The sequence below is a fragment of the Lepidochelys kempii genome, chromosome 20 (genome assembly GCF_965140285.1).
Source record: "Lepidochelys kempii isolate rLepKem1 chromosome 20, rLepKem1.hap1, whole genome shotgun sequence".
NCBI classification, from domain to species: domain Eukaryota; kingdom Metazoa; phylum Chordata; order Testudines; family Cheloniidae; genus Lepidochelys; species Lepidochelys kempii.
In genome coordinates, this window is record NC_136399.1 from 26327543 (window position 1) to 26355499 (window position 27957).

At 60.6% G+C, this 27957-nt stretch overlaps 2 protein-coding genes across 10 annotated transcripts in view; one reads left to right on the forward strand and one right to left on the reverse strand.

Moving 5' to 3' along the window:
* The window catches only part of SLC44A2 (solute carrier family 44 member 2 (CTL2 blood group)), a 38983-nt gene extending 22248 nt beyond the window's left edge, over window positions 1-16735 (reverse strand). For 3 of the 8 annotated variants that reach the window (XM_073318917.2, XM_073318916.2, XM_073318924.2), the window contains exons 1-2: window positions 10137-12814; window positions 294-342 (exon numbers count right to left, since the gene is read on the reverse strand). In XM_073318917.2, coding sequence (XP_073175018.1) covers window positions 294-342; window positions 10137-10188 — 101 coding nt within the window. In that variant the 5' untranslated portion in view covers window positions 10189-12814. Of the gene's footprint in view, window positions 1-293; window positions 343-4730; window positions 5633-10136; window positions 12815-16628 lie in introns of those variants that run through there. The other 5 variants (XM_073318921.2, XM_073318918.1, XM_073318919.2 and 2 more) reach the window with 4 other exon arrangements.
* Window positions 16736-20493: 3758 nt separating this feature from the next.
* AP1M2 (adaptor related protein complex 1 subunit mu 2) lies at window positions 20494-27940 on the forward strand. Of its 2 annotated transcripts, XM_073318295.1 has the most exons (12): window positions 20494-20643; window positions 21567-21723; window positions 21959-22026; window positions 22586-22716; window positions 22965-23112; window positions 23378-23504; window positions 24418-24560; window positions 25218-25289; window positions 25947-26105; window positions 26434-26559; window positions 27326-27401; window positions 27645-27939. In XM_073318295.1, the coding sequence occupies exons 1-12, from the start codon at window positions 20602-20604 to the stop codon at window positions 27665-27667; spliced, it is 1272 nt and encodes a 423-aa protein (XP_073174396.1). In that variant the 5' UTR covers window positions 20494-20601; the 3' UTR covers window positions 27668-27939. The 2 variants fall into 2 exon arrangements, with proteins under 2 accessions (XP_073174396.1, XP_073174397.1); XM_073318296.2 differs by lacking the exons at window positions 21567-21723; window positions 21959-22026 and having other exon boundaries at window positions 27645-27940.
* Window positions 27941-27957: the final 17 nt, after the last annotated feature.

Consider the following 27957-nt stretch of genomic DNA (forward strand, 5'->3'; position numbering starts at 1 on the left):
AGGGAGGAACGCGAAGTAAGAACAAGATCAGGCACTAGCTCCAGAAAAGCAGGGAGACTGGAGCACTCACTATGCCCACCTGCTTCATCCCAGCACCTCCCTGCAGAAACCACTCCCATCCACATTCCCGCTGAGATGTGGACCCTGTCTCCAAGGTCTCTGCGGCAATCAGCATTCCCCAGTCACCTATTCATATTAGCGCCACCCCAGAGTGTTGGGTGAGAACAGGTGTTCTCTGCTCAGCCTGAGGAGCACCCCACTCCTATTGCCAGCTGCTGAAAGGCTGCTCTTACCTGTCATGAATGGGACCTTTGAATGTTGGGTCATATTTCTGTGGCGTCCCTAAAAAGAAGGTAAGAGGACACTGAGTTAGCCATCCATTTGGAGTAGCATTGGGCCAGCAGGGTAAATTTCCACATCCTTTTCCTTCTACTAGGACCTGTTTTGGAGCTACTTCATACCCAGGAGTAGCAGGAACTTGGCAAATATTGATGTTGGTTAGAGATGACAAATATCCCTTTCATCAGGTGGCAGGGCAGCTGGTAAACTGAAGCCAAGCAAGAGAAAGTGATTTGCCCAAAGGGACACAGCCCATCAGTACAACAGCCAGGAACAGGACACCATTTTCCATGGCTCTAACTACTTGGCTCCCTCTTTGACCAGTGTTTGTAGCCACCAGACACAGACTGAACCAAATCTGCCCCTGGTGGGGTACCCATGCAGCCCCGGAGGTAACAGAGGGTAGACCTTGGCCCATTGTATTTCCTTTTCAAAATCAGAGTTGTGCGCATCTGCTATGTTATGGTGGGGAAGGTGTGTTGAGGAAGTCTGATTCTAAGTCTAATTGTCATATGTGGCAGTTGAATTTCTTCCCACCAAGAAGAGAAGAACTCAGGATGCTGTAGGGTTAGTAATGAGTTTGGGGCTCTCATGAGCAGGAGAACTTCCGTTCTATGAGACACAGGCAAGAAAGATTCAGAACAGGAAATCCCCTGCAACCACCATTTTCTGGGCTGATCCTAGCCACCCCACAGGAGCACGGGAATTAAGGAAAATGTTAGTTCAGGGATGGGGAAACTTTTTGGCCCTAGGGCCACATTGGGTACAGAAATTGTATGGAGGGCCGGGTAGAGAAGGCTGAGGGAGGCTTATGCCTCCCCAAACAGTGAGATGTGGCCTGGCCCCCACCCCCTATCTAGCCCCCCGGAACTCCCACCCCCATCCAATCCCCCCTGCTCCCCACCCCTGACTGACTCCAGGACTCCTGCATCCTCTCCAAACACCCCTGCTCTCTGCCCCCTGACCATCCCCCCAGGATGCCCGTCCCCTATCCAATCTCCCCTGCTCCCCACCGCCTGACCGCCCCCCTTGGGGCTCCCCTGCCCCCATCCAACCCTCCCTGCTCTCCCCAACCCACATTAGCTGTGGGGTGGGGGAAAGGAGGCTCAATCCTTTCCCTGTGCATTTCCCCTGCTCATTTTGGCTGCTCTCCCTGGCAGTCGGGCAGGGCTCACTCCGTGTCTGGGCTTGCTAGAGGTGCATGCTGGAGGTGGAGGGGGGCCCTGGTTTGCTCTGCCCAGCCCCTGTCCCCGGCAGCAGGCCCCAGGCCCCTTGACCGACCCCTAGCTCCTCACATCCCCACCGGAACTCCCTCTGGCCCCGCTATAGCCATGCTGCCCCGCTTGGGGAACTGTGCCTGCGAGGGCAGCAGGGAGCGAGGGGAGCAGAAGGGGAGGGGCCAGGGACTAGGCTCCGCCCCGCTCACCCGGCTTTGGGGAGTCAGGCTGGCTCCTCTGCAAGCTTGTCCTGACCCCGCTCCCTGGCAGGAGCTCGGGGGCCAGAGGGAAGGGTCCTGCGGGCCGGATGTGGCCCATGGGCCGGAGTTTGCTCCCCCTCTGGTTTAGATATTAGAATTCATAATTTTATTAAGATGATGTTGAAGTAAAAAGAAAATGGTACAGAGTTTAAGCATAGAAGTTTCTGGTTATCAGGGAATAAGGTACAGATTATCAAGGGGTGCGAAATTCGGTTTAGGAACGGGTGGCGTAAGGAATACATAATCTGCAATCTCCCCGATTGGGGGTAAAAGTTTAACAGGTCAAAGTACAGACATTGAGATATGGGGTATGTTGTTCATATAATGGCTACGTTCAGGTGTGGAGTATAATGCGTGGATACGATGATGAGGATGGATTTACCCTCATTTGGTGGGATTTAATGTTCAGTGAGTTTACGGAGTTTGCCCCCCTTTGGTTTAGATATTAGAATACTACATCCTCATCTTGGCACCACGGACGGTGCTGATGGAGGAGGCTGGAAGCAGGTTTCACCTTTACAGCAAAGGCCTGGAGACTACCCAGAACCAGGGAGGAAAATAATCTACCAAGACATCATTTTTCTTCCGATATCCTAGTGTCCAGGGCTGGAAATAATTTGGGGCCTGACTGTAGAACAAGTTTCCACATAGCTCCTCAGCCAATTCTCAGAGAATGTTTCCATTCAGCTCCTGGGAATTTTCCAAGAGAGAAAGTCACCAGAAATGTTTTCAGAGCCTCAAAAGAGGCCCAGGGGCCCCTCAGTCAGGTTACCCAGAGCCAGCTCCAGATCTAGGATAGTAAGTTCTATCTAACCTAGAAATCCCTTCTCTCTACAGGCTGCAACCGCCCTAACCCACCCAAGCACTCCTTGGATGGAATTCAATAGCTGGAGCCAGACTGCTCATTCCATTACCTCCTGCCCTGAGAAGGAGCCACGCACGGATCCCTCTCTGAGAAACCTGGGAGCTGCTGAGATGCCCTAATCCCCGAATCAAAACGTGGGTAAGAGCCAATGCACAAGGCAGGCATACACAGATGCTTTGAAAGTGAAACCAGGTGGATTTCCTGGAAAAACAGGCCAAGGCTAGCATACATACGCCAGAAATTTCAGCTACCTAATGACAGGTTTCAGAGTAGCAGTCGTGTTAGTCTGTATCCGCAAAAAGAACAGGAGGACTTGTGGCACCTTAGAGACTAACAAATTTATCTGAGCATAAGCTTTTGTGAGCTACAGCTCAAATAAATTTGTTAGTCTCTAAGGTGCCACAAGTCCTCCTGTTCTTTTTGCAGCTACCTAATATACTTGTACTTACTGCTGGCACTTGTGGAAGAGACATGAGTGTGCAATGTTCCTTCTCTGTATGTCTCATAGGCACACAGCACCTGCCCTGGTCATCTTGTTTGTGGACAGGCAGTGAAGTGATTTACAAGGCTCCTGTTTTCCTTATCTACAGAGCAGGATTCTTGCCAGCTTCTGTGAACTGTCTGCACAAACACTCAGAGCAGCTGCATCCCCACCCCCACCAGGGAGAATTTATGCAGAAGAGTTTATAACAGCAGGTTTGCAGCTCCCACTCAGCACTCAAAAGATGCACCATGGCCCATGTGCCAAGCTACAGAGACCACCAAACTCTCAGCGGGACCTGTGGGACCCGTGAAACGAAACAGTTCTTGATTTCTACTCACGGGATTCCCCCCTTTCAGGGGCATCACAATTCACTGCTCAGAGAGTGAGCAGCTAGTAGCCCTGCTTGGAACTAACAGCATGCTTCAGGCCAAACCTGCAGCCCCTCCCTGCTAATCCAGGCCTGGACACTGCCAGTACATCTCAGTCCTGACTAGCGGCACCCTTCTGTTCCAGTCCTGGGCTCCCCGTGCCCCCAACTCTGCCAGCACACCTCTGCTCTGCCCCCCCCCCCCCGCTCTTCCAGTCCTGGGTCACTCCAGGGCAGCGATGGCTAACTTTGCTGGAACGTTCGCCTCCCTAAAAATACCACGCAAGCAGCAGCTTTGCGGCAATTACCCCCAAACTAACCACCCCCCATGCAAGGTCTTGGAAAGCATGGCGGGGGGTTCTCCACCATCTGTGCTGACGCAAGGGGAACTCTGAACCTTTGCAGAAAGGGTGAGGGTCACAGAGGAGAACTGGAAGTCCAGGTTCTCAGCCATCAGGGCCAAGAGACTCCAGGGTTAATTTGTGGCCATGGGAGCCTAAAAGAGGAGGAGCCAGAGCCCAGGGCTATGAACCGAACACAGAGTGACTCACAACAAGGGAGTGACAATTTGTCCACACACAAGTCACGCTGCTTTAACTACACCATGGAAAGCAGTACAAGGCAGCTGGTGTTTATACTGATTACAAAGGTGCTTTTATAGCTGTTCCCCTGCAAGAACGGGAATAAACTGTATGGGTGTAGGGCGCCTTTATACCAGTGCTTAGAGTGTTTGTCTCCATTCAGTCCCAAGGGCAGGGCTCACCACAACTGAAAAGAAATGCAGAGGAAAGGCAGCTGCTGTCTTGTTTCGCCAGGAAGCTGTTTAATTAACTGTAACGCACCATCTCTACCCTCCATGGACCTCAGCTGCTTGTGAAGGAGCCTGATGGTCAGACATTCATTAAAGTTCAGGGAGTTTGCAGAGAGCCAGCCATGTCCATCCATGCCCAGATTCCACTCTTCTCTCTGCCCATAATCAGAAAGGCATCCGAGCACAGACTGCTCCTGGCAAAGGCCCAAGGCACCCCGGCGAGACAGCACCCGGTTCCCCAGAACTCAGTGCTGTCCCCTGCAGACCCTTGCACACACAGAGGGGAAAGCGAGCATCAGGAGCAGGAAGGGAGCACAGGAGGCTGGCATAAGCAAGCCCCAGAGAACAGACACACTGGACATTGCTGCACGACGCACACTTTCTTACCGTGTTTGCCATAATAATTCTCTTCGTCTACCCCCATGCCAACGACTCACTGCAGGAGCTCAGCTCACTTCCTTCCGACTCCCACAGTCCGCTAGGGATCAGTTGCCCAGTCAGCTCTGGTGGCCCCTTCTTCCTGTCTGGCTGAACTGGTCTAACCTGTAATAGGTGTTTAGCAAAAAGCTCCCTTTGCAGGCAGTTTGTGTTGCTCTTTCACATACTGATTCTCTGGCTGTCTTAGCCGTCTTTCCTCTTCTCTCTGGGTGTGACTATGGGCAGCCAATAAAAACAGAAGCCCATTCAGCAAACACATTTAAAGGGACAGCAACCACTCCTATAGGATAGGCCTGGGTTGCTGGCCTGATTCTCCCAGGCCCTGTGCCACGTCTGATCATTTACACCCTGTGCCAAATGCATGCCAAGCGCTCCCGAATCAGAATGGGAACAAAGGTGGAAACATCACCCAAGGTGCAAGGCAGGGGCCAGTTCAAAAACAGGACTGAGGCTCTCATAGGATCTCTCAAGGTATCCCTCGGATGGAAGATGTATCAGCTTCTAGCCATCTCGCACGGCCAGACCTGCGGCCAAGCAGAGCTCTGCACAGAAAAATCCCAAACACACAGGATCTGACCCACTGCGAAGAACTTCTCCCCAAAGAAAGGGGTCAATGAAGCAGCTCCGTGCCTTAGTGCCAGGGTAGCATGGTGGCACATGGGAGAAGGGAGTCTCACAGAGATGCTGTGAACACTTGTAGCTGCTTAAATCATAAAAAGGCAACGAAATGGGGGAAGTTTTATTGCTTAAAAAAATAAGCTTTTTTACATCCATGCCAGTAGGTATGCAGTGCTTTGAGCTGGGCTCTGACCCCCTCCACAGCTGGAGTCAGGCGGAATTCTCTTCTCTCTCTCTCTCAGTCACGCACGCTTAGTTTGTGCAACGGCAGCTCCAGGCAGAAAGTCTGACTTTCTTTTCTTCTGAAAAAGAAACTTTCCTCTCGCGAGCCCTTGATGCAGAGAATGAGGGGAGGGCACAAGTGAGAGAGAGGCGCATCGAGAGGTGCACGCGCATTTCTATTCCGCTGACGGGCCGAGGCACTGTGGTTGCACTGGTAGAACTGTGTTGGTTCCTGATACAGTCATACTCCCACAGTCTCTAGTGTGGATGCACTTATACCAGAATGAAGGTGTCTTCCTGCTACAACTTGTTCCCCTTCCTGTACGGCAGGGGTTCTCAAGCTGGGGGTCGAGACCCCTCATGGGGTCGCAAGGTTATTACATGGGGGGGTCGCGAGCTGTCAGCCTCCACCCCAAACCCTGCTTTGCTTCCAGCATTTATAATGGTGTTAAATATATTTAAAAAGTGTTTTTAATGTATAAGGGGGGTCACACTCAGAGGCTTGCTGTGTGGAAGGGGTCACCAGGACAAAAGTCTGAGAACCCCTGCTGTACGGGACTAGCTAGACTGGTACAAGGCACTTTGATATCGGGCTAACCAGGTTCACACTAGGTGACTCTACCAACAGTTAAGCTTTTGTGTATAAACAAGACCTTAGAATTGTGTCTTTAAAAAAAGCTTTAAGCCTTTCTATCTGTTGTGCTCATCTACCCTCCTTCACACACCCCTAGGAGGCAGGGCTGCTACCACTGGTGGGCAGATGGGACTGAAGGCCCAGAGAGACTAAGTGACTTGCCCGAGGTCACACCAGGAGCCTGTGGCAGAGCAGGGATTTGAACCTGGCTCACCTATGTCTCAGGCTAGAGCCCTTCACCACTAGACCTTCTTCCTTTAGCCACCCACTGGCCGCCGCTGGCACGGGACCAAGGTGTGGGGCTGTGGTTGGAAGCTGGTTCAGCTTGTTTTGTTCTTAACGCGTACTCAGCGGCACTGGCAGACGGTTCTAACCGCCAGCCCCAGCACCTCAACTGACCCTCAGGGTGCAGACACCGTGAGCCACGGCAAGGCAGGGATCTACCTCCCGCTGCCTCCTGCCAGGGCCTCAGCTCCATCTCAGCGTCCTCGGTGCCTCTGCTGGGATCGAGAGCAAGAAGCCAGCTGGTACCGGTCTGTTTGTGGCTGAGACCCACCCGATCCATGTTGCGTCAGGGCGCACGTTCCGATCTGGGGCTGCCATGGAAATCACTGAGCATTGCATGGCCACGGTCAGTCCCCTGAGCCTACAGTTCATTGCTGTGGTTTACCCTCTTCGCTATATTTAGATTGTAAATAAATCTCCACTAGACACATTGACTCAGAGTCAGGAATAGAAACCAGAAGCGCTAACTCCCACCCCTCCCCAACTCTAACCATGAGACCCCACTTCCCTCCCAGAGCTGGGAATAGAACCCAGGAGTCCTGGCTCCCAGCCCCCCCGCTCTAAGCACTAGACAGAAATTCCTTCGGATAGTAACTGAGCCAAAGGTTGACGGTACATCCTATGCACCCCCCCTAAGCCAGCGCAGAACCCACCTCCCTGCAGCGTTGCTGCTGGGCTACGACCTGGGGCCTGATTGAAGGACGAGCCATGGGAGTGGCTCTTGGAGTCACCAGCTGTAAGCAGCATGTTTCTCGCCACCCTAAGTGCAGGGCAGGAGAGAGAGATTTATGGGCGACCTGTGCCAGTCGCCCGTGAGCCCTTGCCCTGGCAGCAGCTCTGTGCCCCCATTGGCTGGTGGTGATGTCATGGGGCAGACTGGTAGGCCACTGATTTACAGCTCCAAAACAAAAGCTGGGATTGGAGGAGCGGGAGAATCCTCGCATCTCTCCTGGAGCTGCTGCCTTGGACTGAGGGATCACCCCCGCCAGGCACCCGCACCCCGCTGCCCAGTGCCAGGCTGCCCCTCAGCACAAAGGAGGGCTGGGGAAAGCCTCAAGAGTGATGGGGAGAGGAGAGAGGCCAGGGCAGAGCCTGCTGGGCCATGAGTCATTCTGCCAGTCAGGCTGCTGCAGGGAGGGTGGGGAGAGAGGAACAAGAAACACATGGGTGTGATGGCATGAGGGAGGCTGATTAACCACAGCCCAGCGGATGATGCTCCTAGCCACTCCCTGAGCCACAGTGCTGGGGGCAGAGGGAGAGAAGCGGGAAGCCTGGAGGGCTGGGACTGAGAGATCCAGGCAGTGGCGGGAGGAAGGATGGTCCAGGGGTTCAGCCTCAGGAGATCTGGGCTCAACTCCCCGCTCTGCCACTGACTCACTGTGTGGTCTTGGCTGAGTCACTTAGTGCCTCGGGTCCCAGCTGTACAAAGTGCATAACAGCCCAGGGCTGGGCTAGAGCAGCAGCTCCCATAGCTAGGGCTAGCAGAGATACTGCAAAAAGAACAGGAGGACTTGTGGCACTTTAGAGACTAACCAATTTATTTGAGCATGAGCTTTCGTGAGCTACAGCCCACTTCATCGGATGATACTGCGATGCCACAGCCCTTGGCGTGGCCAGCTGACCTGGCGGGGGAGCTGTGACAAAGTGGGACTGTTCTTCATGTTTCCTCTGAATACTGTTGGGGTGCCTCAGTTTCCCCAAGGCATTTCTTAAGTCTCCAGGTGGTGGGATAAGGGGGTGTAATGGCTGCAGAGCAAAGGGCCAGTGAACATAAATGGCGACACTCTGTCTCCTGGCAACTGATGGCCTGGGCCCTTCCCCCCTGCAAGGTGAGAGCTAAAGGGTGGGAGAACAAAGGAATCTGGTGCCCTCCTGGCCCGGGAAAGGGACAAAGCCCAGGGGAGGAGGGGCTGGAGAGAGTTTCAGTTTGGGGGCTGGCTGGGGACATGGAGTGAAGGGCAGATGGGGTTGTCTGGCTCACTGGCCCCCAAAATGGACCCGGCTGAGGGGGTCCTGTTCTCTGCACCTACAAGCTCTGTGTTAGACCATGTCCCTGTCGTCTAATAAACCTTCTGTTTTACTGGCTGGCTGAGAGTCCCGTCTGACTGCGGAGTTGGGGGGCAGGACCCTCTGGCTTCCCCAGGACCCCACCTGGGCGGACTCGCTGTGGGAAGCGCACGGAGGGGCAGAGGAGGCTGAATGCTCCGAGGTCAGACCCAGGAAGGTGGAAGCCGGGTGAGCTGTGTGTCCTGCAGACAGGCTGCTCCCAGAGAGGAGACTTCCCAGGGTCCTGCCTGGCTTTATGGGGAGCAGTTCCAGAGCATCGCCCAGGGACTCCGTGACAGGGGCTGGCTCGGTTATTCACACACCCAGAGCCATTTGGGTTTCTTTTGTCACCCTCTGACTTTCCCATCATGTGGCCTTCCCAGGCCCCTCTGGCCATTTTCCTTCCCCAACATGGATTCTGTGAGTTTGTTTCAGTCTCCCTCAGGAGAGGCTCCCGCGGGCGTCTCTCTCCTCACCCCACCAGCCAGGTGGGCACGATCTCGTAGCCTCTCCTCTCCATCCACAAGCTGCAGGCTCTGAGCCCCGAGCCAGCCCCCGTCCCTGCACCCTGGACACGGGCTCACAGCTTTCGGAAGCCACAAGCTGCGAGGCCTGAGGACGAGAATGAGGAGACGGTAGAAAGTGTCACCTCCCGAACCAGCAGCCCAGAGCCTCCGGCCACACACAGTGACAGACTCCAGACCCCCCATCTCGCTAGGGGCTGCCCCAGGGCCCCAGCCCCAGTGCGTGCTGTTCAGAGGAGGTGGAAAGCAGCGTCCTGGCAAGCACAACCTGATCAACAGGAAATGAAGTGGTGCAAATTAAAAGACATGGATGCTGCTGACTTTTATCTGCATTCAGCCAGGATCAAAGGGGCGCTCGATAGGCCGTTCCAGAGAAAATGCCAGGAAGCGGCAAGTTTGCAGAGCCCCAGGAAACCCCCGAGGCCCCTCTCCATGGCACGGAACCAGCATATTCTTCGCAGCCCAAAAGTGGAACAACCTCCTTGCACTCATCAGTTCAGCCACTCCCTGCCCCATTGGCTCTGAGGGGCGCGAGAGCAGGCGCGGGGAAGTGGGGCACAGCCAGAGATCCTTGAGCAGCCGCGGGCTCACTGCAGAGCTAAAAGTATCACAACAGCAACTTGGTTTTAGTCTGTCCCCCCACAAACACACAGCGGCTGCTAGACCAGCCTTGCTGACCCCGCGTGGGCAGGACACGGACAGAAGAGACAAATTCAGCTTAAAGCATTTATCAGATTAAATGGGCTTGGGTTTGTGTCCTATTGTAACGGGGGTTTAATTCGGTTTTGGTTTTAAATTGACAAAGTGTTCGCTGCCTGGGAGAGTGGAGGATCTGTGCCCCTCAACCCTGATCCACAGCCCCTGCTATCCCAGCCCTGCCCCCCAGGCCCACCGATGCCCCTCAGCTCTGACCCACAGCCCCCTCTATGCCAGCCCTGCCCCCCACTCCCAACCTGCAGTCCCCCTGCTACCCCAGCCCTGCCCCCCAGCTCCACCCATGCCCCTCATCCCGACCTGCAGCCTCACCGAAGTCTGGTCCTGGCTCCCAGCTGAACTCTCCCAACGCCCTTCGCTCCATCCCTGCAGCCGCCTCGTCCGCCTGCCGGCAGAGCAGCCCCAACCCCAGGCTGTGATGGGTTCTCAGCTCCCCCCCTCAGCAGGGCCCTGCTGCTGCCTGTCTTTATCTCACCAGCCACCTGCTCCAGGGAGACTAGTATCCCAGCATGCAATGCTCGGGGCTGTCTCCTGCTCTGGGTGGATCTTCCAGCTGATGCAACGCTGCTATTGTGACCTACGGGCTCTTGACCAGCTTGGGTCAGATGCCTCCCACCCCCGTCCCGGTCTGGACAGCCACCCCCTCTTTGTGCTCCAGGACACAGGAAGGACGGTGTGATGAAGTGGGAATGTTCTTAATGTTTTCTCTGACTACTGTGTGGGTGCCTCAGTTTCCCCTAGGCATTTCTTAAGTCTCTAGGTGGTGGGATCAGGGGGTGTGATTGTTGCAGAGCCCTAGAAGGCCAGTGGGATGCTGTCTGCCCAGAGAATGGCCAACACCCTGTCTTCTGGCAACTCATAGCCTGGGCCCCTCCCCTGCAAAGATGCCAACCAAGGGGTTCGAGAACAAAGAGATCAGGTGGCCTCCTGGCCCGGGAAAGAGACAAAGGCTAGAGGAGGGGCTGCAGAGTTTCAGTTTGGAGCTGGCTGGGGAAATGGAGGGAGGCCCAGATGGGGCTCTGGCCTCCCTGCCCCCCAAGACGGACCCAGCTGAGGAGTCCTGTTCTCTGCACCTACAAGCTCTGGTTTAGACCATGTTCCTGTCATCTAATAAACCTTCTGTTTTACCGCCTGGCTGAGAGTCCCGTCTGACTGCGGAGTTGGGGGGCAGGACCCTCCGGCTTCCCCAGGACCCCGCCTGGGTGGACTAGCTATGGGAAGCGCACCGGGGGGGCAGAGGATGCTGAATGCTCCGAGGTCAGACCCAGGAAGGTGGAAGCTGTGTGAGCTGTGTGTCCTGAAGACAGTCTGCTCACAGAAAAGAGACTGCCCCAGAGTCCTGACTGGCTTTGTAGGGAGCAGTTCCAGAGCATCGCCCGGGGTCTGCGTGACAGAGGGTTCCCCAATTCCAGCCTCCGGGCGCAATCTCAGATTTATTACCTGGGGCCCTTCCTAAAATCAGCAGCTCATCCTGCCATGGCCTGGGCTGCACCTGTGGTGAGGTCAGAGACCTTGAGACCCCAGGGCAAGGGATGCAGAGCGGCAGTGGGTACAGGGCATGGGCACAGGTGCTGCAAGTCAGGGTGCCGGGGTGCAACCGCACCCCCTGGTTTGAAGTGGTTTCCATTCTACACAGGGTTTACAGTTTGGTTCACTGGCTCTCAGCCCCCACTATACAAACTGTTCCATCCCCCCAGGTGTGGGGTCACCCTGCCACGGGTCCTGCTCTGGGCTTAGAGGATGCCAGTTTCCAGAGCTGCCAGTCTGGCACCTGCCATCCGCTAACAACATCCAGCCCCGAGGTGAGGAAATCCCCCTGCCGGCCCACATGACCCGTGTGGCTTGTAACAGGATGTCATGCCTGCTAGCGCAGCCAGACAAGCAAGAGGCCTGGCCTGTAACAAGTGGCTGTGCTGGGTCTGGGCCCCTCTGATGCTGGGGGCTCTGTGGGGGCCCGTGGACAGCGCTTGCCTCTTTCCAAATCTTCTTGTGGTCCCGGCACCTCTGGCGTTTCCAGCCTCGCAATCCAACACTGTTTGCAGCATCAAACCACCAGCTGTTTGCTGTCCGGGCCCAGGCCTCTGCTGCCCTGATGGGTCCCAGCATGGCCAGGACCTGCAGCTCTCCCTGTAAGCTGGGTCTGGACTGGCATGTGAGCTGGCAGGCATCTCAGAGCCTGGCTCTCCACCCCTCAAAACTCCCTCTCATCCGTCTGGCTGAGGCAGCTCCTGTCTTGCTCAGATTCCCTTTCCCTGAGTCAGCTAGCTGGGGCAGGAGTCCGCTGAGAGAGGGGAGGCTCCTTCTCCTCCAGCCAGGCCAAGGTCTGCAGCCTCTGGTTATAAGGGTCTGGACCCAGGGACCGGGGCCCTAGGCAGCCTCTCAACCTCCGGGAGACTGAACATCCCCCGACAGACGGAAACATCCCCCCCGCAGCAGCTTCGGGTGCAGGTCTCTGCAGGACAGACAGGGAGCAGGTCTGTCTTTCTCTGGGACATTCTTCCTCCCTAGATCCCACTGGGCAGAGAACTCCTCACCCCCCACCCCCTAAGCTGTGGCTGTGCACGGTTACACAACACCCGCTCCCCCCGGAAGCACTTGTGTAGGCAGGGGCTGGGCTTCCCCATTTAAAACAGCAGGGTTGGAAGCAAAAAGCCACATGTATCGAAACCAAGAGACTCGACGCTTTGTGGGCTCTCTCCCAAGGCAGCATGTCCCTGGGGAGTGAGTGGCTCCGCGACCCACCCTGTCCTGAATGCCTGGAAGGCAGCCACCTCCTTCCTCAGTTCCTGGTCCACTTCCGCCCCTCTTCCCGGCATGCCATGCTCTGAAACGCTGCCAGCTGGCGGGGGTGGGAATGGGGGGGCACCTCTGACCCCTCATCTGCAGCCCGGAATCCCAGCTGCAAACCCTGAATCCGGCCATGACGCTCCCCTTGTACAGGGGGCAGGGCATCACCCCGCCTTGGAGAACCCCTACAGAGAGAGACGCATCCCCTGCAAATACCCCTGCCCCCCACCACACCCCCACACCCCGTGCTGCCCTTTCCCAGCCAAGCTAGCCCTGTCAGGCGAGGTCCCAGCCCCATCGTCTAAAGCAGGGTATTTCTCCCCCTCCTGGAGGGTGACGGACCTGACCTGCCCCCCTAGGCAGGCTGGGCTCTAGCCGAGGGGGAAGACAAGGCCGAGGATCCCCTACGCTCACCTAGGGAGAGAGTAAGAGTGAGCGAGTGAGCCCCACGTGACTGGAAGGGGCCCAGATACCATGGTGATGGGTGCAGTGGCCGCACCTATCGAAAGCGCAGGAATCTACGGAGAAGAGGGGCTTGGACTGCGGTGCCATCCACGGCCAGGCTCAGGCCCCCGCTGTGCCAGGCACATCGGATCTCCCCTCCGGGGCCACCAGTCCATATGCTCCAGTGCCGCTGCCTGCCCTGGGACCCACACAGCGCCCACTCTAAGAGCACGTCTACGCAGCGGCCTGGATGGGTGATTCCTAGCGCGGGCAGCCAGACCCGGGCTAGCTCTGTCCAAGCCAGCCTGCTACAAATAGCTGTGTGACCACGGCGGGACGGACGGCGGCTCAGGCCAGCCCCCCAGTGCCACCCCAGCTCCCACCCAGGCCCCATAGCTAGTTTAGCTGGAGCAGTGCGAGCGTTCGGCTCCCCGAGCCAGCCGGGCATCCAGCGACTCTGCCTTTACCGCGGAGAATGACATGTCTGGGCCGGAGTGAGCCAGCTCGGCGTAAACCCCGCGTGGGGACAAAGCGCTGGTGGCGTGGGCCTGGCTGAGCTGACCCCCACAGGCTCCACCCCCACCTGGGCCTTGTCCCCAGGGTGCTACACGCAGAGCTGGCTCCAGCGAAGAACAGAGCCCAGCCCTGCAGCCGCTCACACCAGCCGTCTGAGCCAAGAAACCTCCTTGGATGGATTCAGTCTGGCTCCCGCCACAGCTCTTCCTCCAGGAGAGAACAACCCCCCCCAGACCGGGCTGACGACATCCCAACTGCTGGGGTGCCATCTGGCTGCCAGAGCCAAAGCATCACCAGGGTGGGGCGCTCCAGGGCTCCCTGCGTGGGGACCAGGACAGAGGAAAGAGCTCGTTATACACCAGGAAGGTGAGAGCACCCCGCCCCCAGCCCTGTTCTGTCTCATTGGGCCGGGGGGGGAGGGGGTGCGGAAACCATCTCCTCAATTCAAACTTGCCCCATAAATCAGGAGAGTTAAAATTCTGTGCCCACCACAGGGGGTCCCTGCGGAGTCCTGGGCATTGGGGAGGAGGCTGTTTGAGAGTGAGCTTTTTGGGGCAGGGACTATTTCCCAGTCTACATTTGTACACTGCCCGGCACGACGGGGCCCTGATCTCGGGCGGGGTCTGGGCAGCGCTCGGCACGACGGGGTCCTGATCTCGGGCGGGGTCTGGGCAGCGCCTGGCCCAGTGGCTCTCCACGCAGGACCAAGGTTTGGTAGCCACCGCAGTACCACTAATGAGTGACCAAAAGGAATAACCACGCTGACCCTCTGGCTGCACAGTGCTCTGCAGTGAAAGGGGCGAGACGCTAGATCGTGGGGGGCCAAACCTTTTGGCCCAAGGGCCACATCTGGGTATGGAAATTGTATGGCGGGCCACGAACGCTCACGAAATTAGGGCTGGGGTGCCGGAGGGGGTGAGGGCTCTGGCTGGGGGGCGGGCTCTGGGGCCGAGCCAGAAATGAGGAGTTCAGGGTGTGGGAGGGGGCTCTGGGCTGCGGCAGGGGGAATGGGGTGCAGGCGATGTGTGAGGGCTCCGGCTGGGGGTGCAGGCTCTAAGGTGGGACTGGGGAGGAGGGGTTTGGGGTGCAGGAGGTGGCTCTAGCCTGGGACCGAGGGGTTCGGAGGGTGCGAGGGGGATCAGAGCTGGGGCAGGGGATTGGGGCACTGGGAGGGGGGCAGCTCAGGGGTACAGGATCCAGGTGGCACTTACCTCAGGCAGCTCCCAAAAGCAGCGGCATGTCCCCTCTCCAGCTCCTACACGGAGGCACAGCCAGACGACTCTGCACACTGCCTGGTCTGCAGGCACCACCCCTGCAGCTCCCATTGGCCGCGGTTCCCAGCAAACAGGAGCTGCAGGGGCAGCGCTTGGGGTGGTGGCAGTGCGTGGAGCAGAGCCCCCTGGCTGCCCCTATGCATAGGAGCTGGAGACGGGACATGCCGCTGCTTCCGGGACCTGCTAGGAGCGGCCCGAGATCCCGCTCCCACCCCGTAGCTATCAGCACTGTTTGTGCAGGAGAGCAAGTGCGGGCACCCACCTGGGGGAGCTGGGCAGCTGCCCTGGCCCATCGCATTTCTCACAGGGCTGTCACACCAGGGTGTGCCCCAGGCCCAGCCACCCCGCCCCCACTCCTTTCCCCTGCCCCTGTCAGTCCGGGTGGAAGGAAACAGAGCAAGTGGTGCTGGTGATTAGAAACACAGGGCTCCGCACTGAGGGAAACGGAAGTGGGGGTGGGGTGGCAGCCAAGCCCAGGGCTGGTTGGGATAAACACCCCGTGGGAACATCACCCCAGGAACTGGACATGATTGACAGCTGGGGGACCCGGAATGGGGGGGAGGGAACGAATGGTCTGTAACATCACATATCTGGTGCTCCCAGCCCCCCCTACACACAGCAGCCTGCAAATGTGCTGCGGGGCGGGTTAGAGCCAGCTCCCCGCGAAGGGAGAGCAGCTGAGTGCTGTAACTAAAGGGGTCTGGGCGGCGCCCGGCGCGACGGGGCCCTGGTCTCGGGTGGGGTCTGGGCGGCGCCCGGCGCGACGGGGCCCTGGTCTCGGGTGGGGTCTGGGCGGCGCCCGGCGCGACGGGGCCCTGGTCTCGGGTGGGGTCTGGGCGGCGCCCGGCGCGACGGGGCCCTGGTCTCGGGTGGGGTCTGGGCGGCGCCCGGCGCGACGGGGCCCTGGTCTCGGGTGGGGTCTGGGCGGCGCCCGGCGCGACGGGGCCCTGGTCTCGGGTGGGGTCTGGGCGGCGCCCGGCGCGACGGGGCCCTGGTCTCGGGTGGGGTCTGGGCGGCGCCCGGCGCGACGGGGCCCTGGTCTCGGCTGGGGTCTGGGGGGCGCCCGGCGCGACGGGGCCCTGGTCTCGGCTGGGGTCTGGGGGGCGCCCGGCGCGACGGGGCCCTGGTCTCGGCTGGGGTCTGGGGGGCGCCCGGCGCGACGGGGCCCTGGTCTCGGCTGGGGTCTGGGGGGCGCCCGGCGCGACGGGGCCCTGGTCTGGGTCGCGGTCTCCTGGCCGTAGTTCTCAGTTCGGCTGCATTGCACCCTCCCCAGGGCAGGACCGAGGGTTTCCTGGCTTTGCACCCCGCTGGGATCTTTGCTTTCAAAGCAGCCGAGGCGAACCCAGCCCCACAGCGCCCATCTCCCCATCACAAACCAGCATCAGCCATCACCCGCCCCTGGCGATGCAGCAGACCAGCTAACGGGCCTGGTTCCCCCCGCAGCCCCCAGCCTGACCGCCCCCCACGGACAGCGGGAGCCCAGGGGCGCGGTTCCCTTCTAAGGGCACCTGGGCCCCAAACCCCGACGGGGGGGGGAATGCGGGGCTGAGCCCCTGGGCGTTACAGGGTCCAGCTGTCTGGGGCCCTAAGGGGAAATAGCCGCGGGTGGGCGGGCACAAGGGGGGATCCCAGCTCACTCCCCCCCCGGCTGAGCCCAGCAGATGGGGGCAGCCCCACCCCAGCTCCCCTCGGGCACTTTCCTGCCCAGATGCCCGGCGATGCGGGCGGGGGAGGGCCCCGATCCTGGATGCAGCCCCCCCGCCCCACGGAGCCCCCCCGTTACCGTAAGCCCCGTCCGGCTCCTTCTCCATCGCTGGCCCGGACCCCGCGGGCGGCTGCGTTCCCCAGCACCCGGCGCCGCCGCCGCTCGCCCGGCACAGCCCGGGGGCCGCCGGGGGGGCGGGGCTTGAGGACACACCCCCAGAGCTCGGCTGCCCGGTCGCCTGGGTCCTCCGCCGCCTGCCTGGGGAGGGGCAGAGAGGGGTTGTGGTCCGCTGGGGCAAGGCCATATAGCCCCATGGCCGCCCCATCCCGTCAGTCCGTATAGTCCAATATCCCACCTCCTGCAGCCTCGGACTGGACCACAGTCCATATAGATCGGTCCATATAGCCCAGTATGGAACCTCCTGCCATTACAGATCAGACCTTCAGTCCACATATCTCATCTTCCACAATCGATCAGCTCAGCGGTCGCTACTGGCCGATATCGCCCTGCCTGCCAGTGCTACGCCAGGTTGGGCCATCAGGCCATACAGTCCAGCACCCTCCTTCCTGCCCTGCGGGATCGAGCCATTACAGGTCCGCTGGCCCACTTGCCCGCCCCCTGCTGCACTGGAGAAGATACCACAGTGATGCGCCCGGGACAAGACCCTAAACAGCCCAGAACAGCAGCACAGGTCTGTCCAGCTCGTTAAGTGGCTCCATAGGGGACCAGGCCTCAGACCTCAGTATCCACAACTCTTCCCTAATGGATCTGACTTACAGGTCGATACAGGCCAGCACCCCATGTCCTGCCATACTATATAGACTGTTGCTGGTCCATATAGTCCAGTATCCCATGTCCTGCCATATAGATTATTATGGGTCCATATAGCCTGATATCCCAGCTGTATCAGATGAGGCCAGCGGTCTGTGTAGACACATCCCTGCAGCCTGTCAGAACAAATCAGTCCATAGAGATTGAATTTTTTTTAATGAAAACTCATTGTTAATTTCACTCCCTGCATCAGCTCAGCAGGAGGGGAGGGGGCACTGGTCCCAGGCACTGAGACCCCCCCAGGACCCGCCCCTTGCATTAGATCCCCCCCTGCTCCTCCTTGGGTCTCAGCAGTGCACAGCCCCTACAGCCCTATAGGGCCCGTGAGCTGCACACAGGGATGTCAGTGCCTGCGAAGGAGCCAGCTGGCCACATTTCCTGTGCGCTGCTTGGCCTGTGATCCTGGCTGTTATGACAAGAACTCACAACCACAACCCCACCCAGCCGCAGTCTTGCTGCCTCCCTCAGATCCAGGAATGCTTGTGAAAGGCAAGCAGCTCTTCCCGATGTGGCCTGGAACTGCCTTGCTCGCTGACCCCCTCCAATTACCCTGGGCGTGGGCCCTGCTGCACCGTGGGTCGTCCCCCCTAACAGAACGTGCTTGTACCCACCCAAATATACACGGTGCAATTACAGAGACATGCTGAGCATGGAGGGCTCTGTCCCTGGGCAAAGAGCCCAGGGCTTGGCACCAGCATCTGCCCACACTGCCCAGCACAGACCGATTGCCTGCTTCTGATTTCTTCCTGAGCTTCCCCTTATTATTATATAGGTACCTCAGCAGTGCCGAGAGGCCCCAGCCGAGACCAGGGCCCCGTCGTGCCGGGCGCTGCACAAACCCCGACCAATATCGGGGCCCCGTCATGCCAGGCACTGCCCAGAAAATCAGTCCCCATTTCCAATCTAAAGAGACCAGACAGGTCGAGCGGGAGAACAGCAGGCTCACTCTCATTTGACAGAGGGGGAATGGAGAGAGATGCAGGGACAGGCCCAAGGCCCCACAGGAGAGTCTGGGGCAGAGCTAGGAACTGTCCCTAGATCTCCTGGGTCCTACCCCAGCACCTGGGCCGTCAGTCCATCCTTCCTCCTCATCCCTTCTTGGCTCTGTGCTGCCAAGCCCCAGGGTTCACTTCCCAGACGGGCTGATCTCTGCACCTCCCTGAATTCCTCGGGGGCAGCCGCAAGGCTCCTGCACTGGGCACCCCTGAAGAGATCCCAGGGTGCAGTCGCAGCATAGCGTGGGCATGGAAACAGACTCCCTGGGTCCCTGAAAGGGGAGCACCAGCACCCCCTGCTGCCTCGCTTAGGAAACACATCACAAGGGTTATGTGGGGACAGGGCAGGGGCTGGGCCCTTTGTTCATCTTCTAGCCAAGGGCTTCAGGTCCCTTGGAAAAGGGCGAGTCCCCTGCTCATGGGGGAGCCAGGCCCTGGCAGCTCGGGCTCTGCTTTCTGGAGCCGGGCACTCCATTAGCCCTGCGGGCAGCTTGGCTGCAGTGGAACCCGGGGGGCGCCCCCCATGCTGGGGTGACTCTGATTCTCCATCAGGCTGGTGCCAGGGGCAGAGATGCTCAGAGCTCTGAGTTCTGCCCCGTGGCACCAGCACAGAGCCCCGGAGCAGCAGCCGAGCCGGACGCCCACCCGGGCAGGGCCCGACGCCTGGGTTTGGGTTTTGTAACGGAATCGTCCCTGCGGCCCCTGGGTTCAGCTGCCTTCCGGCTCCCGGGGAGCAGAGTGGGCACACTTCGGGGAGGGGCCATGCCCGCTGCAGCACACAGCCAATAACAAACAGGCCATGCCCACGGCACTGCATATGAAGTGCTGCCGAATGGCAACAGCCGAGCAGCACCTGGCATGGAGGCCCTCCCCCCCCAAGCTGGAGGGAGCAGATCTCCTCTCCGCTGAGGTTGCTGGCAAGGAGGTGTCAACCAGGGGGATGGTGTCTGGGAGGTGGGCACCCACCCCACTAGGAGATGGGCTGAGAGCTGGAGCAGGGGAAGGCCCCGAGAGTCCCGTGCCGCTGCTGGGCTGGAGAGAGGAGGGATCGGAGCCGGCCCACGCACATCATACCCCACAGACACTGCAGCTTAGTGGGTGGGGCACTGGGCTGAGACTCAGGACACCCAAGTTCCATTCCTGGCCCTGCCACTGCCCTGCCGGGTGACCGTGGGCAAGTCACATCCCTCTCTGGGCCTCTATTTCCCTGCCCAGGCTTTGGCTCTTTAGGGAATCTCTCTCATGCTGTGTCCATACAGCACCTGGCCCCAGGGGGGTCCCGGATCTTGGTGGGGGTCTGGGCAGCGCCAGGCCCCAGGGGGGCCTCGGATTTGCTCAGGGCTTCTAGACACTCCTGTGAGACTCTTCAGCGGGAAATGGCATCGGCTGCATGAGCTCCCACAGCTCCAGCTGCCACCCGCCTGCATTCCCCGGCTCATGCCATGCTGCTGAGCGCAGCCTGGCTCCCACGCCCCTCCGCATCCTAGCCGCATAGCCCGGCGCAGAGGAGGCTGGATTCCGGCTGGTACTGGCCCTGCCCAGCACAGGCCCCCATTGTCCTGGCTGGCGAGGTCGCCCGGCCCGGGGCTGGAATGCGCCCGCGTGGGTGGCTGGGGAATTCTTGCCAGGCCAGGGCCCTGGGCAGAGCAAGGAGTTTGTGGAGATTCCCCTGCCCCAGGCCACCCCCTCTCCTGCCCCCCATCTTTCCACAATGCTCCCCAGCTCCCTTACCTCCTTGTCCCACCCCCAGCCTGCCCCCCTCTCCCTGGCCACCCCCACACACTGACAGCCCCAGGGCTTGGCTCTGCCTGCCCCCCCCTCCCCCGGGAATGACTCCCAGGTGCTAAGCAGGGGGCAGGGGTTTGGGGCAAAGCCCTGAGGGGGGTTCGCTGGACACTTGGAGGGCAGAGAGGATTCCTCCAGCCCAGCCCCCTTGAGCTGCAGCCCAGAGGTCAGGCCAGCTGCGGGGCAGACCCATGGGGGTGGGGGGGCACAAGCACCATCTGTCCCACGGCCTGTGGGCCCAGGTGTGCCAGGGGTTCCGTGCGCCGCCACCCCAGGGCGCCTCTGTGGCCGCCTCCCTCCTTCCTGTCGGCGGATATGTGTCACTTCCCCTTTAAGGGGCCAGCTCACCTGTGGGCGCAGCTCCCTCACCTGGCCCTGCGGGGAGCCAGGAAGGAGGAAGCTGCGCACAGGCCGGGAGGGGGCCAGGCCAGGCCAGGATCATGTCAGCCTCCGCTGTCTTCGTCCTGGACCTCAAAGGCAAGGTGAGCCCTGCTGCTCCCCCCACCCAGGCCTCCAGCCCCCGACAGCTGGGGGGGGGCACTTTGCAAATGGTCCCTAAAGGGAGGCTGGAAAGAACCCCCAGCATGCTCTGCCCTGGCCCAGTGCCACTCCAGCCCCCACTCTGAACTGGCCATGGAAACTGAGGCACGGGGTGGGGGAAGGAAACTCACCCATGGCCACAGAACCAGATCTAAGAATAGAACCCAGGAGTTCTGCTGTCAGGCCCCTGCTCCAATCACCAGACTCCACTCCCCTCCCAGAGCTGGGGAGAGAACCCAGGAGTCCAGCTTCCAGCCCTCCCCCCTAACAACTAGACCCCACTCTCCTCCTAAAGTCCTGGCTCCCAGCCCCCCTGCTCTGACTAGCAGATGAGATGTGGGGAGGAGCATGCTGTGAAGGGATGGGGGGACATCCCCCTCCCCACAGGGTCCCGTGAAGGTCACAGAATGGCCAGAGCAAAGTGAGACTGGCCAGCCCCGAGGCCCAGCCAGCCCAGCTCCCAGCCAGATGCCCAGCTCCAGCTACACCAGGGGCAGGTGCGGGAACAACCTGCCCCACGAAGGCCTCGTCCGACCCTGATGGAGCTCTGGGCTCTGCTCACCTGGGCTCTGGAGGGGCTGACAGGCCATGCGGGGCAGGGGCTGCGTGGGGGAGCTGGGCAGAGTGTGGGAGGCCAGAGCAGAAGGGGGATTCCCTGCTTAGGGGACTCCACCAGGCTACTCACCTGAAATGAATGAAAGAAAGAAAGGTCACAAAATCCTCAGCCCATGGTGGACCAGGGCGAAAGCTTCACTGTGGGGAGTGGGTCCCCATGGATGGCGGGGCTGGTGCTCTCCTGCAGGGGTCCCCACGGGGGGCTCCCTCAGGCCTGTCCCCACGCACCCCCAGCCTCTCCGTCCCGCAGCCGCTGATCAGCCGGAACTACAAGGGGGATGCGAGCATGGCAGAGATCGATCACTTCATGCCGCTGCTGATGCAGAAGGAGGAGGAGGGGGCCCTGACCCCGCTGCTGACCCATGGCAAAGTCCACTTCCTCTGGATCAAGCACACCAACCTGTACCGTATCCTACCAGCGCTGGCGGCCGCCCTGCCCTCCCCTGGGCACCCCCCCACCTTCACAAGCTCTGGTGCCCATGATCTCCTGGTGCTGTGTCCCCAGATGGATGACGCTAACTGGCAGCTGCCTGACCCCTCTCCCCCCAGCAGGTCCCTCCTGGGGCAGGAGTGGGCGTATGGGCAGAACGTGGCACCCTGCTCCCCAGAGTGATCCCCCCCTTTCCTTAACTCGCCCCACAGTGGTGGCCACCACCATGAAGAACGCCAATGCCTCGCTGGTCTACTCCTTCCTCTACAAGGTGGTGGAGGTGAGCGACGCGGGCGGTGCTGGATCCAATGGGGGTGCGTCCCTGCGGCACCTCCTGCTGGGCGGCGGGAGGGGCTGCAGCCTCAGCGTCATGTCCCCGGGACCCCGCTTCAGTTGAGCGGAGCAGGGTTGGGAGAGCCAATGATGTCTGCACGGGGAGGCAGCAAAGCCCTGGATATTGGAGCTCTGCCTGATCCCAGGACAGATTCACTTGATTCCCCCTCACCCCCACCCCAGCCTGGCAGCACCCAGCTCCACATGATCCCAGAACAGATCTGCTTGGCCCCCCCAGCATCACCCAGCTCTGCCTGATCCCAGAACAGATCCGCTTGATTCCCCCTCCTCCCTGTGCCTGGCCTGGCACCACCCAGCTCCATGTGATCCCAGAACAGATCCACTTGGTCACCCCCTCCCACCCCCATGCCTGGCGTGGCTTCGCCCAGCTGACTGAGTGGGGCCAGGGGTTATTCCCGGGGAAGGGAGATCCTACCTCGGCCCCTAGGAAGAGGCCGGCGAGCGAGCGGCGTCTGAAGTGGCTAGTGCTCCTGTCCCTCTCCCAGGTTTTCTCCGAGTACTTTAAGGAGCTGGAGGAGGAGAGCATCCGAGACAACTTCGTCGTCATCTACGAGCTGCTGGATGAGCTGATGGATTTCGGGTTCCCCCAGACGACTGACAGCAAAATCCTCCAGGAGTGAGTAGCCCAGGCAGGGGCCAGTCGATTCACGTGGCTGGGCCCGGGAAGGCGGCCAGTGAAAATAAGGCAAATGGAGAAGCTCAGGAAACGGAGGCTAGTACAGAGAGAGGAGTTTCCTGTCGGGTTCATGGGGCTGGACCTCTGGCGCGGGTGTAACTAGGATCTCTCTGGCCAGGGGCAGAGTGGGCAGCAAAGCCAGTGCCCCGGGGAGGAGATGGGCTCTTTTAACCGGGCGTCATCCCCAGGTACATCACCCAGCAAGGCAACAAGCTGGAGACTGGCAAGTCCCACGTGCCCCCCACCGTCACCAACGCCGTGTCCTGGCGCTCCGAGGGCATCAAGTACAAGAAGAATGAGGTTTTCATCGATGTCATTGAGTCAGTGAACCTGCTGGTGAGCGGGGGTGGGGCGGCCCTGGGGCCACAAGGGAGATGGGCCAAGGGATCCCGGGGGCTGGAGACGAGACTCCAGCCTTGGCTCCCTGCCCTGGCCGGTGGCTGCCCAAGCCCCCCAGCCCAGCTTGCCAGGAGCCCCGGCGTGTGTCGGGGCCGTGGCCGGCTCCTGGGGGCAGGGCCCAGGCCCAGCACCGAGCCCGTGCCCGGCCAGCGCGGAAGAGGGGAATAGGGTCCCTCTGCTGACCACGCTCCCGGCCCCCCAGGTGAACACCAATGGCAGTGTCCTGCTCAGCGAGATCGTGGGCACCATCAAGCTGAAGACGTTTCTCTCCGGCATGCCCGAGCTGCGGCTGGGCCTTAACGACCGCATGCTCTTTGAGCTGACCGGGCGTGAGTACCCGGGGTGCCCCGGCTTGCCCCTACCACGGCTTAGCCCCTTCTGCCCAGGGCGGAGAGCACGCACAAGGGGAGGGGGGCTCCCTGTGTGGAGGGGCAGGCTGACCCCACAGCTGCTCCCCCCACACTTATGGCAGCACTGGAGTTATTGTAGGCCCTACATAAACTGTGTCTTGGTGTCGCGGGGCGACGACTCACCGCTGCAGCGCCGCCTGCTGGCTGCCCAGGGAATTAGCTCTTTTCAGCCAGGAGCGCCCTCTGCCAGTCGGTGTCTCGCCTGCCGCTGGCCCCATGCCCCTCCCGGACCCCTTCTAGCCTAGGGCTCTGCCCCCTGGCAGTACCCCCTCAGTCTGGGTCCCCCCTCCCAGGGAACCCCCAACCCCCTATCCCTCCCTTGCCTCGTCTAGCCCCCGCTCCCTGGGGCAGACGCAGTCCGCACCACTCATCATCGGCAAGCGGGGTCGGACCAGCTGCCTCTGTCTAGGCCTGGGCTGCCCCTCTGCAGCCTTAGTACCCTTGTGTGGGCCTTTACCTCGGCCTGCAGCCTGGGGCTCTGCTAGGCTGGAGCGCCCCAGCTCCCTCTGCCCTTCCCTGGGTACCCCCTCAGCTTCCCCGGCAGCCAGGTCCTCCTCTCTCCAGGTAGCTAGAGAGAGTCTCTCCCCTTCTGGCCCACAGCCCTCTGATAAGGGCCAGCTGGGCCCTAACTACACGGGCTACAGCTGTGGCTGTTTCCCCTCTCAGCCCTCTCCCAGCGTGGCGGGGGGACCACCCCGCCACACTTGATGTTCAGCTTCGTATCACAGAGCAGTAGATCTTGAGTGTCTGCAGGGCTCCCCCCATCCAGTTGCACCCCCCCCAGCCCTTCTGCCACCCCCCTCACAGCTGCCCCCTCTGCTCGCCGTGCCAGGTGGCAAGAACAAGTCGGTGGAGCTGGAGGACGTCAAGTTCCACCAGTGCGTGCGGCTCTCGCGCTTCGACAACGACCGCACCATCTCCTTCATCCCGCCTGACGGAGACTTCGAGCTCATGTCCTACCGGCTCAACACGCAGGTGGGCAGCGGGCCTGCAGGGAGGGCACGGCACCACACTCAGCACTGTGCCCCTGCCCCTGTCCGACACATGAGACTGGAGGGAGCAGGGGGCTGGGAGCCAGGACTCCTGGGTTCTGTCCCTGGCTCTGGGAAGGGGGTGGGGATCTCGTGGGTTGAAGCAGGACTCCTGGGTTCTGCCCCTGGCTCTGGGAAGGGGGTGGGGATCTCGTGGGTTGAAGCAGGACTCCTGGGTTCTGCCCCTTGCTCTGGGAAGGGGGTGGGGATCTCGTGGGTTGAAGCAGGACTCCTGGGTTCTGCCCCTTGCTCTGGGAAGGGGGTGGGGATCTCGTGGGTTGAAGCAGGACTCCTGGGTTCTGTCCCTGGCTCTGGGAAGGGGGTGGGGATCTCGTGGGTTGAAGCAGGACTCCTGGGTTCTGTCCCTGGCTCTGGGAAGGGGGTGGGGATCTCGTGGGTTGAAGCAGGACTCCTGGGTTCTGTCCCTGGCTCTGGGAAGGGGGTGGGGATCTCGTGGGTTGAAGCAGGACTCCTGGGTTCTGCCCCTGGCTCTCCCAATGACTCGCTGTGGGACTTTGAGCGACTCCCTTTTTGCCCCACTCCTGGGCACTACCCGGGGCAGGGGGGGGCCTGACTTTCCGTTCTCTCTCCCTGCGGGAAGGTGAAGCCCCTCATCTGGATCGAGTCGGTCATCGAGAAGTTCTCCCACAGCCGCGTGGAGATCATGGTGAAGGTGAGCCCCTGGACTGGGTGTGTGGGGTGACTGGGTGTGCCATGACCGGGTGCAAGGGCACCTCGATCCTTTGTGCCCCCCCCAGATTTTCACACTGCTGTGCCAGATGCCCCAGAGCTAACGGGGTGTGCGGACTCCCCTTGGCCTGCACTGAGCCCCCCCCAAAACACCCTCAGCCTGCCAAGGAGAATGAACACCTACAGCTTTGTATGCCCCCAGTGGGGTAAGACTCTAGTGGGGAAGGAAGGCCTAGTGAGTAGGACGCTCCCTTCGACTCATGAAACCTGGGTTCAATTTCCTGCAGGACCCTGAGTGTGTCACTCACGCTGCCCCATGCCTCAGTTTTCCCATCTGTAACATGGAGTTAACATGTCCTTCCCCCCGGGGGCAGGAGGGTGGCTGTGAGTGGCTTGGACAGGCACCTAGACAGGAAACCTTTCCCCTAGCGCTCCTTGGGCTGCAGGGCCCAGTGTCCTCATGGATGATGATAAGCCCCACCAATTAACTCCTCCGCACAGTAACTCTGCTGCCTTCCTGGCTGAGCAGCGGGAGGGTCTGATCTCATTCCCCCCAGCCCCAGCTGGCTCAGCCCATGGGGTTGCTGAGCTGTGAAAGGGGATGCCCCTGACGCTGTGTTCCCCCCCTTGCCCTGGGAAGGCGAAGGGCCAGTTCAAGAAGCAGTCGGTGGCCAATGGTGTGGAGATCTCGGTCCCCGTCCCAAGCGACGCCGACTCCCCCAAGTTCAAGACCAGCGTTGGCAGTGCCAAGTACATGCCCGAGAAGAACATCGTCATCTGGAGCATCAAGTCGTTCCCGGTGAGAGAGCGGCCTTTGCCCCCCCCCTTATGCTGGCAAGGGCTGGGAGCCGGGACTCCTGGGTTCTATCCCTGGCTCTGGGAGGGGAGTGGGGTCCAGTGGTTAGAGCAGCAGGTGCTAGGAGCCAGGACTGCTGGATTCTACCCCTGGCTCTGACACTGACTTTGCTAAGTAACCTTGGGCGAGTTACTTGCCCGCTGCCTGTCCTGGTCGAATCGATCCCCCAGGTCAGCCAGCTGTTCGCAGGGATGCGGGAAGGTGGGGAGGGGGCGCCCTGGGGTAATCTGCAGCCTTAGTTTCCCCATGAGGGCCATGCTTGTCTCCACAGGGTGGGAAAGAGTTCCTGATGCGGGCCCACTTTGGGTTGCCCAGCGTGGAGAAGGAGGAGGTGGAGGGGCGGCCGCCCATTGCTGTCCGCTTTGAGATCCCCTACTTTACCGTCTCCGGAATCCAGGTAAGCAGGAGCGGTCAGGGGGGTTATATGGAGGGAGGGGGGCTGGGTGTGGAGAGGAGAGAACTAGGAGAGTGGGGGGCAGGGTGTGTGGAGAGAGGGCCTGGGAAAGCCCGGGGTGGGGGGGCTATACCCTTTCCCATGCCATCACCCCTCCCCCTGCTCATGGTGCCTTCAATCCAAGCTGCCAGCCTCCCTCTCGCCCCACCCTGGTCTCTCCACGCCATCCTGCCTATGACCGCCCCCGGCCTTGGGGGGCGTGGGGAGCTGGGGAAGATGAGCTGACGCGCTCTGGTTCCCATGTTCCTGCTGCGCGGCGGTTCTGTGGGCAAGCGACTCATCCGGGGAGCTGGACCCGGGACGGGGGAGCCCCCCCCCGGACTGCAGCTCAGTTGCCAGAAGTGGGGCTCATTCCCCCTCCTCTTCCCTGAGCCTTCCTCTGCAGCAGGGGGCAGCCTGCGACCCTAATGCAGAGTCGGGGCTGTCGCGGAGGGCGGTGCTAAGGGAAATGCAGCGACTCTGCAGATGGGTTGGAGACGCAGGGAGGTCAGGCCAGGGCTGGGCTCTGCCCCAGCTCCTTGGGCAAGCCTGTGCCTCGGTATCCCCCGGAGAGGGGCCAGAGGGGAAGGTCCCGGTGACTGGCAAGCTGGGGGGAGGGGGTACAGCTCTGAGCTGGGGGGAGGCTGGAGCAGTCCCCCAGTGGTGCCAGGGGAGGGCGGGAATGTCCCCACCAAATAGCCGCCTGCCTTGTGACTTCCTTCCCCGGCAGGTGCGCTACATGAAGATCATCGAGAAGAGCGGGTACCAGGCACTGCCCTGGGTGCGGTACATCACCCAGAGCGGGGGTGAGTCACCCAGGGGCTGTCTAGCTGGGGGGTGCGTTGGCCGGGGTCTGCCCTCTCAGCCCTAGAGGGGGGAAGCTCACTCTGTATCGGCCCCCCGGCCATGGGGGTGGGGGTCTACTGAGGGTGGGCGGATTCCAGGAAGGGTCACCAGGCCATGGTGCACTTTGCGCTCCCGTGATCCACTTGGCCCATTATGATCCCCGGCTCCGCATTTCACACGCATGTCTCCCTTTCTCGGTCCAGATTACCAGCTCCGGACCCAGTAGGCTCCAGCCGGGCGGCGAGGGATCCTGCGGCCCCACGATTGAAGGAGGCTGGAGCCCCCGGACCGCAGCGAGTGCCCTGTGAACCTAGAGAGGCCCTTTTAAGAGAGAATTTTGTGCATTTCCCCCTGGGCTGCTGTCCGCCGTCCTGCCCCCAGCTGGGGCTGAATTTCTGGAGACTCCCCTACCCCAGGGCCCGGTCCTTTCTCCCGACTTATCTATTGATTTATAAAGAGGAAATAAACCTCGCTTGGCTCTGAGGATGGTTTAGTGCCAGCTGCCACGGGGGTGTC

Bases quoted from the DNA above. Each gene is read 5' to 3' on its own strand.
- AP1M2 (XM_073318295.1), top strand. From the start codon at position 20,602: ATGTCAGCCTCCGCTGTCTTCGTCCTGGACCTCAAAGGCAAG. The intron at 20,644-21,566 runs GTGAGCCCTGCT...TCCGTCCCGCAG, and splicing joins TCCTGGACCTCAAAGGCAAG to CCGCTGATCAGCCGGAACTA. The intron at 27,402-27,644 runs GTGAGTCACCCA...TTCTCGGTCCAG, and splicing joins GTACATCACCCAGAGCGGGG to ATTACCAGCTCCGGACCCAG.